At 43.9% G+C, this 15,681-nt stretch overlaps 1 protein-coding gene across 7 annotated transcripts in view; it reads right to left on the bottom strand.

Annotated features, from left to right (window-relative positions):
* NFATC2 (nuclear factor of activated T cells 2) overlaps window positions 1-15,681 on the bottom strand; it is a 97,012-nt gene that overhangs the window by 43,688 nt on the left and 37,643 nt on the right. For all 7 annotated transcript variants that reach the window (XM_080558072.1, XM_080558070.1, XM_080558071.1 and 4 more), the window contains exon 6: window positions 6,234-6,374. In XM_080558072.1, the coding sequence (XP_080414198.1) occupies window positions 6,234-6,374 (141 nt within the window). The remainder of the gene's footprint in view (window positions 1-6,233; window positions 6,375-15,681) is intronic.

Below are 15,681 nucleotides of genomic sequence, written 5' to 3'. Positions count from 1 at the left end.
ATTGTCTTGTCCAGAAGACTGTCTCATACTCCAAGTCATTTGACTGATTTCGAGCAGATACATATCAACTTACACAATTAAAACAAGTATGGGCTGTAAAAGGCATCTACTGCATAGGTAAGAACATGCAATAGGAGCTTTACTCATAATAAAGTGTCAGACAGTATGTGCCTTGGGATTCCTGGGTCTGGAGCAACACTGACTCTGGACTCAGATTGATAGCATAATTGGGTCCAACTTCTTGTGTTTTATAAACAAGAATTTTTCTAGAGAGTGTAAATCTCAAAATCTGCTAGCTTGCAACGCAAAAGGAATACTGAAAAGTGCAAGTCTAAGAGCAAAATCCCTACAAAACAATCCCTGCTTGTTTGCTTTTAAAACTGAAAGGAGCATATTTCAAAGAAATGATTTGCCCAGAGTTAAAATAAAGCACATCTGCAATGAGAGATGTACAGAAGTGCTGGAAATCAGAAAGACAGTGTAAAGAAGTACAGATATCACTAGAACAGTTATTGTCATTATTGTTATTTCAGTAATAGGCAAGCCATGGCAAAAACATAAGTGCTTCTGCGCACGTGACGCACTGCAGTTAGTATAGGTGGACGTGCAAAGAGAGCCCACCTCCATTTTGCACGCTGTGCAGACAAAAGCTTCAGCTTGCCACGGACACCAATTTCCAGTGCAGCTGGGTGTGCACATTGAACAAGCAGTCCTGATCCTGCCCTGCGGTGAGGTCTCCTGAAACTGGCAGATGTTCAAGTATGTTCACCTGCTCTACCTATTAGCGTCCTAAGAAACCACAGTCATAGGAACATCCCTGAGGTGACAGACAGACACATAAAGGAACCCACGGGAAAAAGAAACTAGAACTCCATTGCTTGAATCTAGAGGCTGGAAGGATTTATTTTTGTTAAATGGACTTTGAGTGTCCATGCTTCAGCGCCCTTGACAGCTGCATCAGTTCAAAGGGTGCAGAGAGCACCACCTCCTCTTTTTACACTGTGTAGCTGAATTGAAAGATTTATGGTGGATCTACTCCAAAGATGTACGCTTTCTGTTTGGGTTGTTCCTCCACCACCCACATTGTCCTAGCGATGATTCATGATGTCCATGTGGCCACCATAAGAGTTTGGCAGGGGAAAGCACAGTCCATTTGCACTTTTCTCCTGGACCAACACGAAACTTCTCTATCACTCACAGCACAGCAGCAGTAACCAGTACACAAATGGGAATAAACAGAATGCAACCAACTGCATCTGATTTGCAAATTATTACGTGATAATTAAAACAAATAAGAAGGGGGATTCCAAACCTTTTTTTTTTCTTTTTTTACTGCATTGTAAGATACAGGCCCTAACTAACACCCTCAACCTTCAGCATATTCAAAACCCTTAACAGCCACAAGACTGCTTTCCAAGCTCCCTCTTCCAGATCACAACTGAAAGAATACATGCACTTGCAAAATCTCTCTGTACAATCCCATCCAGTTGCTTCCCCTGACCTATTTTTATTCAGATGCACTCAGTTAGGTTTCTCTGAGTTCAGATCTTCTAACTCCTTGAACCCAATTCTGCTTTTGTGTCCTGACTCTCTAATTCATGAGCTCCTCTGCCCTGCAGCAGCTGAGGATTACAATTGTTCATCAGAAATAAGTAACCTTAAAAAGAACCTAAAACTATAATGCTTGCATGTTGGTAAACCTTATCATTAAGAAAATTAATGTCATTTAGTCATCAGCAGTTCAAACACAAGCGCTTTATCCCCCTGCTCACAGACCAAGCACTGAGCTCCAGCCCCTTCAGTTCGCTTCCTGCTGCCATTTCCTGTCGCAAGCCTAAAATGAGTCTTTTACAGACTTCTTGGTGGCGAGTTAATTGCACTAGTTTTAGTACAATACAAAAGGGCAGCTATTTTCATAATGACATCCCAGCATAATTTTGGGAATATTCTTTATTTTCCAGGTATTTCTAGTGGAAAATATACATAAGTAATAGAGAAGTAAAAAGTATTCATTATTGTTCTTAGGAGCATGTTGTATTTTGGTCACAAGTATGAACAGTTCTACAATTCTCTCTGTCAAAAATAGTGAGTGAAGAATTGCCTACAAAATCCAGGGGAAACTGAAGTATGTTTTGAGCATTCATCTGAAGGGTAAAACCTAATTTACAACTGTGAACCCCCAAGAGCAGTTTACTCAGTTGTGTAAGTCACAGAGACTTCGATCTCAGCACCTGGATCGTTGCAGACACTAATCCAGACCCCACGCTCAAGGTACACCCAGATGGTAGAGCATCTGTGAAACACTGAACAGGAGAACATCTCGCTGCACAGAGGTTTTTTTTAAGGGACAAAAAAAAAAAAAGTCTTGCTACTCTCATCTTAAACACCAGGCAAACAAGCCTAGCCAAGGCCCTCTGCAGAGTACAACATGCTGAAAGCTATTAGATGCTTTTCCACACTGCTGCTCTCTCCCTTGCCATTACTGCTAGAGCTAAAACTGTTGTCAAAAGTGGGAAATCAAACACCACTTTCTAGCACAGACATGCTTGTGAGCTGCTAAAATGAAACTCAGAGAAAACTGCGTTTCCCCGAGAGGTGGTGCACCTTCCTGCCTTCACAGAGGTACAGTTCTTTCTGAGGCTCCCTGGGGCAGCGCTGACAGCTGGGAGAGGACGCGACAATGGCAGGGTCACGCGAGCAGCGTGCTATCCACCCACCAGAATGTTTATTGTGGCTTAGTTTGCTGCTGAGCAGCTTATCAGAGCTTTCTGCACAATGCTGTGCAGACAGGAGCTGCAGCGAGCAAGCTCTCCGAGGTGAGTGCAATATCCACCTCCTCCTTCCACCCAGCGACATTTCTAATTGAGAATTGGGCTGTAGAACCAGCCCTTTTTGTTCTGTGTTCCTGCAGTCTAATGCAACAACAACTAAGTAAGGCCATGGTAATAATTAAAATAGTCTATAGTTTATAAAGGGAGAAGCTGAAAGTCCCAGGTGTGTAAGATCCTAACTTTCTGGCTCTCTGTGACACTTGATAACCTCTACAAGCCATGCACAAAGGCCTAATTCTCCATCTACTGCAGTCAGTTGAAGTCACATCAGCCCCTGCGTGATTTGCATATCCAGATAAGCTTTAACGTTCCTTGCCTTAATGTACACCTATTAAAGAAAGCAATCTTCACATTAAAAGCACTTCATGCCATATCTGCAAGAGGCATTGCTACATTATAAAATGGTGCATGGACACACAGAGCTATCAAGCCTGCAGCATGGCGCAGAGTCCCCTAGACACACTACATACCACCATGCACACACTTCTCATCCAGACCAAAGCCTTGAATCAGGTCTCCCGTCCTCTAAATTCCCCCTTTGCCAATCATTTATTCAAAGTCCGGCAGCCTGAGACTGACCACAGAGATGGCCAGGGAGCAGTGCAGGATACGGAACACCGGCATGCGAATCTCTGCTCCAGACTGGGCACTGCTGCTGGGATAAGCCATGGCTCTCCACTACCAGGAGGTAAAAAAAGAAACAAAAAAATGCAGTTTCCCCAGCAGTGAAGAAAAGCTTTAGATTTAGTGTGGAAAATGTTGTTGTTCTTTTTACTTTCTAACATCTGTTCCAGCCAAAGCCTTCTCTGCTCTCATATGGAAATAGGGGCTGGGCATTTCAGATGTTTCCTCGAAATGGCATTAAGAGCTACCTCTTTTTTAGTGTATCATCTCCTTTAGTTACTGCAAAACATTCTTGGGACAGGTACCGTTGTGGGCTGCCAAGCATGTTCCCATGCACCTTCACGATTCGCTGACATCGACGGAACAGTGGCAGCACAGTGGGAAGGAATTAATACATGGTCTTAAAAGGATATAAAGGGTGCCAAGAAAATCGCTCTGACTGCACAGGCTCATCAGAACCTTCACAGTTCAGAGGCCTAGTGGCCTAGCAGCTCTCCTTCTTGCTGGGAAACAGCATGGCTTGCTGGAGCTGTGGGAAGAAAGTGGGACCTCCAGCATGGGTTTTTGTTCCCCCACTTCACCAGCTGATGCCCACATACATTAATGTTTGGCTTGCTTTTTGCCAAAAGCATTACCCCATAAATCACCCACATGCTGTTCACTTGGGTGATGCTATTTCTTAAATCCCTTCTTGCAAGTCACTGGATATATTGCTTAGGCTTTCTCTGCCTTAGTTTACTGACAGAAAACTTAGGAACAGTGTGTTTTCTTAGCAATGCAAAGGGACTGTGAAGTTTAAATAAAATTGCTCTTTTACTTTTTTTATTATTATTATTTTTACTCTTGCTGCTCTGTTGTACTGCAGAGTCCTTTGTCTCACTAAAACAAACAGGAGTAAAGGATGGCAGAGTCTGGTCTTTCATATTGCAAGATGCTTTTCTGATCCCTGGATGCTGTTATTATCCTTGCAGAGCACATTATTCCAAACACAAAAATCAAGCCTAATGACGGGTAAGTTAAACAAGTCCAGACCATTTACAAAGAAACAAATGTCATTTTGCAAAAGCCCTAAGAAATCCAATAAAATACACATACTGCCTAGTGAGGTGAGAGGAAATGCCTGTATGCATATGATATTAGAAAAGAAACAATTCTGCTCTGAGTAAACAGGTAACTAACTACAGCAGAATGCATTTGTTTGTGTTTCCACCTGTAAACAAGAAAATCTGGATTTCTACTGCCCACCTGAACCATTAGACCATGCTAAACATATTTTCTAGGGTAAGGTATTCTTTGAGTCAGAAATCAAGTGGTATTTATTACGGCATGCCATTGTGAAAACACAATAAAGAGAGTTCAGCAAAGGCTGTAGAGGTGATGCTAGGCAACCAAATAACTCCCAGTAACCAGTCATTATTCCTATTATTTATATTCATCCAACACCAACTAGGGCTTGGGACCATCTCGTATTGTCTCTGTGCAAGTTAAGCAAATAAACAGCCAAGATGAAAAGAGAAGAGAGAGAATCTGTAATCTGCTAGTCATTCCTCTTTGTGACTGCTCAAGAGCTAGCAATAATACCCCAAAAATTGGCAAAACATATTTTAAAACATGCAGCTCTATTGGAAAAAAATACTGTGCTACAACAGGGAACTTTTCTCTCTGAATTGAATTTGATTTGTTTTGCTACAAGTCTGAGCCTTCCTTTTGTGAGTTCTTCATGTATCTGATGTACATGGTTGTGCAGTGCCAGCCTGCACAGACAGCAGGACAGATGCATGGGTGTGCACAGGCTTAGATAGCTGCATGATTTAACCTGATGCCTCGGTTTGCAATGGCAATGCTGAGGTGATGCAAACCTGTACACGTGGAAGCAGTGCAAATTTCGACTGTATTTCAGGGGTATGTGGTAAAGTGAGAGACAAATCCTTCAGAGAGCTGAGCAGCGGCCTGCCTGGGGATAATTGAAAGAGAAAGAAGCTTTACAGAAGCAGGCCCTTACTCAATAAAATATATTTTTATATGTGTTTTGTGACATTTTGGATTATTTTCCATTTAATCTCAGCATGTTTCACAGGCTTGAATTTCATTTGCCTGTGGAGGCACTGTTTTCCTTCACACTGTGGGGAAATATATATTTCTGTTTATGCTTAAGAGGGTTCTTTATAAGAAGTGATATGAAAACTATCAATGTGGAAACTATCAATGTTGAAAATATCTGAAAAAATATGGAAGATGCAGTGATGTGTTCTTGTGTCTCAATATGTGTATAAAAATAATTTTACTTTGATATCAAAATACATATTACACACATTTTTCTCTCACAGACTTCTAAGGACAGAAGTCCCAACCTCTGCCTATAGTTCACTTCAATAAAAATGGTCATTTCAATTGTTATTTCTACTGTAATGTTTACAAAACATGAGATTAAATAAGCATAAGGGAACATGTAACGGTCATTTAATTTCTTTGATAATGTACCCTTTTTCTGCTGATTCCCAATGTCTATATTCTTGTGAACCTTCCCCATGACATGGCTTTGATTTACTTTCCAACAGTGCCTGCAAGGCCGACGATGCAGATGTGAGCTCCCAGGGCTAATTTTACTCACAAGGTTACCTCAAGAGATTTGGTTTTACTTGGCAGAACTTGAATGGGATTACTCACTGGAGTAGAGTTACTCACGAGCAAAAATCTTAGAACAATATCATGAGACACAACAGTACTGCAGGTTTGCCTTATCACATTAGGGAAAGTGAGGAAAAAAAAATGCCCTACCTGAAGTTTTCTCTGTAAACACAACCTTGGACTCTGCTGTGAAATTTTGTCCAGTCAGAATCATCTGTTGTCCTCCATACACAAGGCAGCTGTCAATATCTTGTCTTTCAACCATTGGAAGTTCATGAGCAGACCTTTGGGCTGTGGACAAAATACAGACATGAATGAAATCAACTCTGTTTTACCAGCACTTTCCAAATCTTCCCAGAACTATCCACAGATCGATCTTGTCATCGTTACCATCCACTGACTGCCAAAGCAGCTTCTCCAGGGTGCTAAATTTAGGTTTGAGAGGGAAAAATAAACTTACTCAAGGCATTTTATTTGGAAACATTCAGGAGCTGGCTGCAGCGATTCAGCTGTGCTGGCCTTACTCCTTGTCCTTGAAAAAGGACAGCTTGGATGAATGAGCTGGAACTTGCCCATGTCTGTTTCCAAATAAATAGCCAAATTTTCAAGTGCAGGCACACTACAGTCCTGGAGCCCAAAAATTCCACCTGCAGAGAGGATTCCACTGAATAACACTGAATTCCTTCAGAAAAAAAATAAAAATAAACCCTTTCTACAAAAGCCCAATGCTTCTCACAGAGACCAGGCCCAATGTTGGGCCTGGCACAGTCTGGTTGCCAACAGAATCACCGTCTCCATGTGCACACAGCAGGCCTCACACACAACCAGAGGGGCAATCACAAAGCTGCATGTGTACAAGCAGGCCCCAGCTTTATTATTCTTTTCCTCGTCAGTCAGAAAACCAGGACAGCACCATCTCTCCAACTTTGGTCCTCTCAACCCATTAAAATGGCCATTTGCATGGTCAGGAAAGCTTTGGAGAGTCCTGGTTACCATCCCTACGATCCTGTTTCAACTCTTTGCTAACAAGCAGCAGGAGCCGAACAAAGTGAAGATGCGAGAATTGTTCCCTGCAACACAGACAGCTGGAAAATATCAGGAGCTTCCCTGCGAGCAGACCAGGTGGGCAGCAATTTGGGTCTGGTGAACTGCGAGTTCATGACCTGCACTCAAACTCCTCCAGATTCATCCACCCCAACTGGAAAGGCCTCCAGAGGATGCCGCTCATCTATTTAACAGCTGCCTTGGCTGGGTTTTAACTTTCTCTGACAAAGAGCCTGTTCCCAAGAGACCCCGAGCGTTTGTGTCTTCACTGAACACCATTCACCACTGAGCCAAAACTAAAGAAATGTTAACCTGTATGTTCAGTGCTGGGCCTCCACTCGCACACAGGCAAGGCTGTGGTCCAGGCACCCTTTTACTGCTCTGAAACCTTCAGAGAGCCGAAAATCCAATGGCTCTTGGCTGCAGCAAGAGCTGCACAAACTCTCTCACTGCATCAAAAACAAAGCTGGGGTATTTGGTGGGAAAACATAAATGTTAAACCGTGCAGACAGGTGTCTGTGGGAGAAGGGAACAAGGCTTTTTTTCTCTTGTTAGAAATACAGATAAGTCAATATTCGTAACTTTCTTGTGCCGTTTGAGAGACATTTTTTAAAATCTATTTAAAACAACCTTATGACTCATTGTTCCCTTCAAATATATTACAACAGCTGGGCTAAGATACTGCCAATTAAGAATATATATTCAGATTATTTTCACAGAAGCTGCTAATTTCTTTCACATGGCTCCATGATTAATTCCTATCCCTAAATACTCATGCTTTTGATGAGTTCATAATTGGATTTATCACAAAGGTTTGTAACCTCAAAGGCTTACAAGTAAATAGCAATAACCAAAACCATGTCTACAACGCTCAAGAGAAAATGTATTTAAACTTTGCCCTGAATGCTCTTTATTCCTATTCAATCCACAAGTTTCACTTCGAGACAGTCCCAAATTGTCAAAATTGCAGATTAAACTACGTCTCCTGCAGATTTAGTGTCTTAATAGAGAGCTTTGTACCTGACATCCCACTGACCAGTGGTTCTCAAGGCTTTTTCAGGATGAGGAAGGACACATTTTAGCCTGGAAATAACCATCTGACTCATCTTAAATACATCTGGAACTAGGCAAGCTGGAAATCACTGCCGAAAACCAAGTCTCTATCCAACTTCCATAGAGCGCAGTGTTTGTGTATGCTGCAACCTACCAGGGAGCTGGGGAGGACAGCAGGTTCACTGGGGAGCCTGTTCATCCATGCTCCTCAGAAACCCCAAACCCTGCTGCTCTCCTCAGCTGAGCTGGGCAGCCAAGCAGCACTGCCTGGAAGCCTGCAGTGGGCAGAGGAGCGTTGGGGTTTCCCTGATGCAGCCCCATGCTGGCCAGCAGTAGCCAGGCTGGTGCAAAGCTACATTCAGGCACAGCTACAGCACAAGCAGGCTACTGGCATCTCCAGAAGTGCTTTCACCCAGGCCCAGAATTAGTCATACCCGTAGGTGTAAAAACCCACATCTGCTTTAGATGTGCAGCAGAACAATGTCATTTAGAAATCTTCCAGCTGAGTTTCACAGTGCAGACATCATGCTAATGGGAAGAATGGGCTAAAGGTGGAGAAATTCAGGTACCTACTGAGCATCAGGCTTCCCACTACATGTTTTGTCTGCACTCTTCTCCCACTGGGTGGTTTGCAAACCATTTTGTAAAAAAATTTAAAAATTTAATTTTCCAAGATCTTATTTTTCTCCCAGGTCTGCAAGGAGACCCCCCTATTTCCCATTTTCACTAAAAAGGAGGCTCAAGGTTCAGCATGGAGCTGCCTCAATAGGATCACTTTATTTTTCTCTGCAAGAAATATTAATTGCCAATAAATCCCCTTCCTCTAAGGCTCACGATGGGTGGACTGCATGCAATAATTTCACACTATTCCTTCTCTTCCCCCAGGGGTTGGCACTTCATAAAGTGACCTACAGCTACTGGAGTTTATGAGCTTTGAATAAACAAAACGCTGTTGATTTAACCAGTTGGGGTGTTTACTTTCAATAGCAACAGTTACTGACATAAGGCAGCAAAGCAAATGCTATAGAAATACTCACACTTGGCCTGAAGCAGTGTGTCAACCTATTAACAGGGGACATTATTTTTCTATTTTATTTGACTGTCTGCAAATCAAGATGTCATGGATGCACAGTGCCAAGAAACACAATGCGCACAGTGACATGAGAGAGAGAAAGGCAGCTGCTGTCCCAGCCACTGCACCACCTCCAGGCACCCCCAGCCAGGAGGGATGTGGCCCCTGCACCTCCTCCCCTGCCCACAGCACCCAGGTGCCTGCATGTCGCTGCCAGGCCGTGAGGCTTGTCCCCTTGGTCTCCATCCCTGTGCCAGCTGGTGGAGGAAGCGTAAAGACAGCCTAAACATCTGGGCTGGTGGGCCAAGTTATGCACATGGGATGCACAAGCCTGCAGGCTGACCACAAGAAAATGTGCCAAGGCTCGGAGGTGGTGTTTCTTGCTTCCCCACCTGCTCACAGCACCTACAATCACTCCTTTTTTGTCAGAGGTTACTGGGCTTCGAGGAAGAAAAAGGGATATTTTGAGACAACTGACTACTTGGATACATCTATTGTGGCTCCAAATTCTCCCCAGGGGAGTGTTACCTGTACGTGCCCCTTAGGGAATCACAATTCTGCCTGAGAGCCCCTCTTGCTCCCCATCAGTGCTCCTCCACGCATCCCCTTGATGAGCAGCTCCAGCTCTGCCTGAGCATCGTGTTTCCTTCCACCGGCTTGGAGAGCTTCCAAGCACTGCCTTGTCTTGCCCAAAGGCTGACTCGTTTTATGAGGAGTCTTAACTGAAGCTAAATGTATCTTAACAGCCTCTGGAGAGGAACCGTCTAGGCAACCTTTCTCCCTGCATGTGCAAGAAGAGCAAGGGCCAGATCAGGGAATTTACACGATCTGCTTCTCGGGAGGAACAGGCTTGTGAACTCTGTGCAGAGCAGTGGGTCTGACAGTCACTTGCAGAGCAGATACTCCATAGCCCCCATGTATTAGCACAGCTTCTCAATATCTTAGTCTGCGGACTGACTGAAGGGCCTCCATGCAGACTTCTGTGTATGTTGAGGCCAAAGAATAGCTTCTCCATGCCACCTGACACCTGCAACACCAGATCCAGAGCTTAAATTGACGTGTTGTCCCTATAACTGACTCTATAGTTGAGCGCAGTTCAGGAGAGATCTTATTCTGGGTGGTCACAAGGAGCAGGGCTGAGGACCACCTGCAGCGCAGCAAGGACAAAGCTAGCATTACCCCTAATTACCTCTAACTGCCTTCACAAGCCAAGTAAACTAAAACTTGGATATTCAAAAGGGGGGGGGGGGGTCAGAACTTGCATCCCAGCACAGCAGTACCCCCCAGGCCAAATGTCCAGGTCTCTCTCTGGACACCCTGTCCTGGGCTCACCCAGCTTTCTGGAAGCCTTTGAGCCGTGACTCACTGCCCCTAACATGTCTTTCCAAACCCCCAGAGGCTCTTGGCTCAAGCGACTGATTCCTCTTGGATTGGAGAAGGGCAAGTAGAGCTGCCTGTCTGACGGTTAAATAAATAAATAAATAAATAAATCCCAAACTCTAGAAGCAATAGCAGAGACTTAACAGCAGCATAATTTGTTGTGGGATTAATTCTTCCACCTCAGTGCAAACCTTAATGAGCCAAAGTAAATATCTCTTTCCTCCTGTCACACTGTGTTTATTTACTGTGAACTGCTTGCCTGCGGTAGGATTGATAGGAGCAGTGCTCCTGTGCCCAGTGCCTATCCAACATGTTAACGTCCTGAGAGCCTCTGATCCCATTCATCACTTGCTGAAGCACCCTGAGCTCTCAGGGTGGGCACAGAAGCAAAGGCCGGGGAGCTGCAGTGTGGGAGCTGGGGGAGGACCAAGGAGAGGAGACATCTCTAGCAGGCAGGCAGGCACCAGCAATGCACCCCATTGAGGAACAACCTCGTAATTGGAGGGGTGGGAGGATTACCTCCTGGTAGGAGTGTTGGGGAGCTGAAGGCTTAAGTGAGAATCAAGTAAATAAAGCAAACTCCCAGCCCTTGTGATGTGAAACCTTGAAAATGTGATTCAAATGCTACCAAAAGAAGAACCCCCATATGGGATGACAACAGTTTCCAATTTGTTGCCAGCAAGACTTAATCAGCAGTTTGTACAGAGCCATCCAAGAAAAAAGCACCAAAAATAGAGGGCTTTTCTCCACCTCCTTCTCTGCACATAATTTATTTTATGATGCCCTTGCGAAGGAGGAGTGACAAGCACTGATGGCAGCAGTGTCAGATAAGTATGATACTTTCTATGAACTGCAGCCAGCTCACCAAAACAGCATGTGATTAATGACAGGAAAACCATGGCCTCGGTTCACTTCTCTGTCGATCATCTCTGCGGGTATGCACAGCATTTCCCTTTAATCCCTTGTGGAGGAGATCTGCTGAGCTTAAATTATGCTCAGAAATCCATGGTCTGCGTAATAAGCTGGGTCGCTTGCTTTTACCAGCAGCACTACTGCAAAAAGGGTGAGCATTTTCCTTCTGACAGACTTTCCAGGTTAAAATCTTTTAATGGCATGTTAAAAGTGGCAAAAGATGTCAGAATTAACTTTAAATTAGGAGAGAGAAATTTTACTTTAGGAAAGGCACCAGGTTTTGTGTCAGCTGTATTTACGGCAAACTGCATGGCTGTCTTGAAGTTGAAATGAAAGGGGGAAAAAAATCCTTTAATTCATCTGGAAACCATGCTACTCTCACAATAATCTTGCTTCTGGGTAAAATTGCAATGGGCACCTCTCAGGTGCAAATAGACCATTTGCTTCTGCTTTTTTATCTCAGTAAACCAGACCTGCTTCTTGCCTGCTGTTGTATTCCAACCGGCACAACTCATGGCCGAGGAAAAGCACTCCCTGCTTTGCCAAGACAACATTCTTTTGAATGACTAGCTCTTTCCTCTGTAGTTATTAATGTGTCAAGTATCATAGGCTCAGATTGTCTAATACGATGGGAAAATCTACTAGAAGGAGAGAAAAATAAAGGAAACTTCCAGGGAAATTGATTAAAGGGAAATTAGATATTTGACCCAATTTAATGGAACAAAATACTGTCAATAATAGAAACTATTTTAAATTCCTCGGATGGACACACTGTTCTTTAGTAATAAGTTTTGTTTGTTTTGTTTTTACCACCGTGGAATATCTATTATAAGAACAAGATTTTAGAACCTTTCTCTCTCTCATGCCAAGTGCCATCATTTGCATTTTAATGCATTCACGAGCTCAGTTTAGTTTCAGCAAACATGGATTACATGAAACAAGAACTGTGAGACACTTTGGGAAGCTTTAAGCACAATCCATTAGAATAAAAACTATGACACAGTATGAGTGGTACTCCTCATCTCACATTCACATCTCAAAGACATTTGCATAGAGCGATTTTTGGTTGCCAGCAGCATGGAGTAAACCAGGCAGCCTCATGGGTGCTTATGTGGCTACTCTGAAATCCCTTCAATGCTGCTTCTTTCCTGCTCCACGGATATTTCAGCTGAGGAGTAGAGATATGACTCCACCGATACTCACCAAGAAATGAGCCTCAGCTCACACTGAACAGCAAATCAAAGGAAACAAACAGAAATAATATTGCAGATGTTGTCTGAATAGTTTGAGAATAATGATCAGGTCTGCAAATACCAAAAACCCTCTGCGGCAATTCACTGAGTGGCTTTTTATTAGGGCTGCATGTGAACGGACAAGTTAACTCTGTAACCCTTCAATCCCTTGTGTCACAGCAGCTGCGTGTTAGCAGTTCTGTGATAGCCACTCAGATTTCAGACATGCTGCGGTGCTGATGACAATATTGTATTTTGGCACCAAAGAACTGTGATTGAAAACTGCTTAGTTCTAATTATATTTTCAAGACATTGAGAGATTAGAATTCACATTTAGACTCAGACTTCAGGTCATTTCTGTCAAGTTTTCAGATCCAAGAAGCTTATGCCTGAGCAGCAGCTCTTTACTGCAGCACAGGATGGTGGCCAGGGGATACTCACATGCAAGCACCTGCACCCCGTGCTGCTGGAGCATTCTTGCCCTGCCTCTGCACCAGGTTCAGAGCAAGCCCTGCCTGTCCCGGCAAGAGCTCACCCTCATGAGTTAACCATATGCCTAAAACAGATCTGCACAGTCAGGGATGTGCATGTGGACATGTACAGCTGCAGCAGGAATAACCCTGCAGACATGCACAGGCAGGGAGTGGGGCCATGCTACATGATGCTGCACGGACCCAGTGGCTGAGATCATGGGGACAACTCACCTAGCTCCTGTGGGCTTGCTGCCATTGCAGGGTGTCAGCGTGGACAACAACCAGGAGAAGAGATTTTTCTCACCTTTCCAGCACCACACCTCAAAGACAGTGGCTTTTTTTATCCCTACCTGAGTGATAGCCTGTTGCTACAATTATCAGAGGACTTTCAAATGCCTTTGTCTCCTCAGTGGCTTCAGAGTGAATCAACAGGCAAAAGGAGAGAAAAGCTGCAAGCTGCTGAATGTGCAGGCATGTCTGGATATGAGGTCCATTTTGAGGCATAACTTATCATTTAACAACATAGCACCTTCATGGTCCTCCCACACAGCTGCCTGGGGAGGAACTTGCTCCGGATGATTCTTTGAACCTGTGAAATCCCCTCCTAAAACCTGTCAAGTGCTGAATGTGACACAGATGAGGTGGAACCAAATCGCCCCCTAGAAAAGCAGATACTTCGCAGTTCTTGCTTCATTGCAGCTAATGATCTGCTGACACCAGTGGGAGTGTTTAGCTGGGATCTGCTTCTGCTGAGGAGAGCACTCAGATGTTCTGTTGGTAGCAACAACGCTCTCGAGGGAACCCCACTGGTGAGGCCAGTTATCTTAAAGCTGCTACTTACTGAGGCTTTCCCAGTGGGATGTTATTAACAGCTACCAGACAGGAGAGATCTCAGGAGAGAGGCTCCAGGGACAAGGGCTCCCAAGTGGCCACGTCAAAAAAATGAAAAGCAAACAGTGATGAAACAGAGAATCCCAGCAGCACAGAAAGGGGGGGATGGGATGCAAGGACAAAACGTCTCGAAGTCCCAGCGTGCCCCTTCTGCTACACCAGGGCTCATCATCAAGTCTCCTGGGCTTATCTCAGTGCTGTCTGTGAGAAACTTAGAATATCACCTCTAGTGTGATTTAGCCTGCATTACGAGCGCTGGCTGAACCAATTAATATTTTTAACCTTCTTCCTAGAACCTGGCTGCGATCAGAAAGTGCTAGTGAAATGCAAAAACACTGTAAATATGTAACATACATTCTAAATGGAAGAGGCTTACTTCTCCAGGTTACTTTACACTCTATTTCCGTGAGTTCAGAAAAGCACTGTTCTCATATGTCCTTTGTTGTCTGCTAAGCAGCCCAACATTTTCTTATTTTCAATTTAATTATAATAAACTTATAAATAAGCCACAAACTAATAACCTGACTCTTGGCTTCTTTTATGCCTCTAGGACTCATCAAAGCAAACACATCTCAGAATAAGTGCCTAGACATCTTAAACAAGCCGTTGCGAATAGCAGTCATTGCACAGGCAAATGAGGTGTGCACATACCATTCGGAAAATGTGATCTTATTCTGTAAACCGTGACCGGATTTCTGCTTGAACGCTCTTTGATGATGGGCACAAATACAGTGTGCTGTCGTGGGTACTAGAAATGCCTAGCTCACTCTTCCTGAAAGCAGTGTTTGCTTTTACTGTAGGAGACTGGAATAACGGTGATCGGTGGGCTCAAAAAAAACCCAGGGCCCATCTATCTTCTGCTCTGGACCCATGCTGGTTATCTGTACAGTGGATGTAAAAGTCACACCCAGAGTTCCCCCACCCAAGTAAGTCCCCATTGCAGGCAGACATGGGCTGCTTTCACTTGGAAAAGAAATTGAGGGAGAAGCCAGGTGATCCTTCACTGTGATTCCCTTCTTATCAACAATATTTGCAGTTTACTGAATGTTTCCTTTAGCAAATAGGCCTTTGCTTCAGCAAGGACATGTCTGGGGTGGAGGCTGCTATTGTTTCAGGCATCTGGTCCCATAGAGGATCTTGTTTCCTATGGAGACAGGTGGTGGCTACTCCCACTGTTCTCCCTTCCCATCACAGTGCCCAGAGACTTCACACAGATGGTAAAATGCTGAGAGTTGGTATCCTCTCATAAAAATTGCCAAGAGATCATACATATCCATCATCCTCTCCTTAGTCTTGCCTTGTTTATTCGCTTCTACTGTTTTTTTCAATAATTCACTAGTCACAATTTGTCTTGATTTTATATCCAAAGTTGGCTCCTCTCTTATAATAAGTAGTTGTTATTTAAGTAAAGCCTGCATCTCAATAAATACACACGAGAAGCTCTTCAATGACTTTCTTCACATAACTTATGGCAAGATAGGTTCTGCTAAAGGGGTGAGTCATTCAGCAAAGGGAGAGGAAAACTGTTCATTTTGTATTTG

The sequence above is a fragment of the Anser brachyrhynchus genome (genome assembly GCF_964034855.1).
Source record: "Anser brachyrhynchus genome assembly, chromosome: 16".
NCBI classification, from domain to species: Eukaryota; Metazoa; Chordata; class Aves; order Anseriformes; family Anatidae; genus Anser; species Anser brachyrhynchus.
This window is presented reverse-complemented; position numbering and strand designations above follow the sequence as displayed.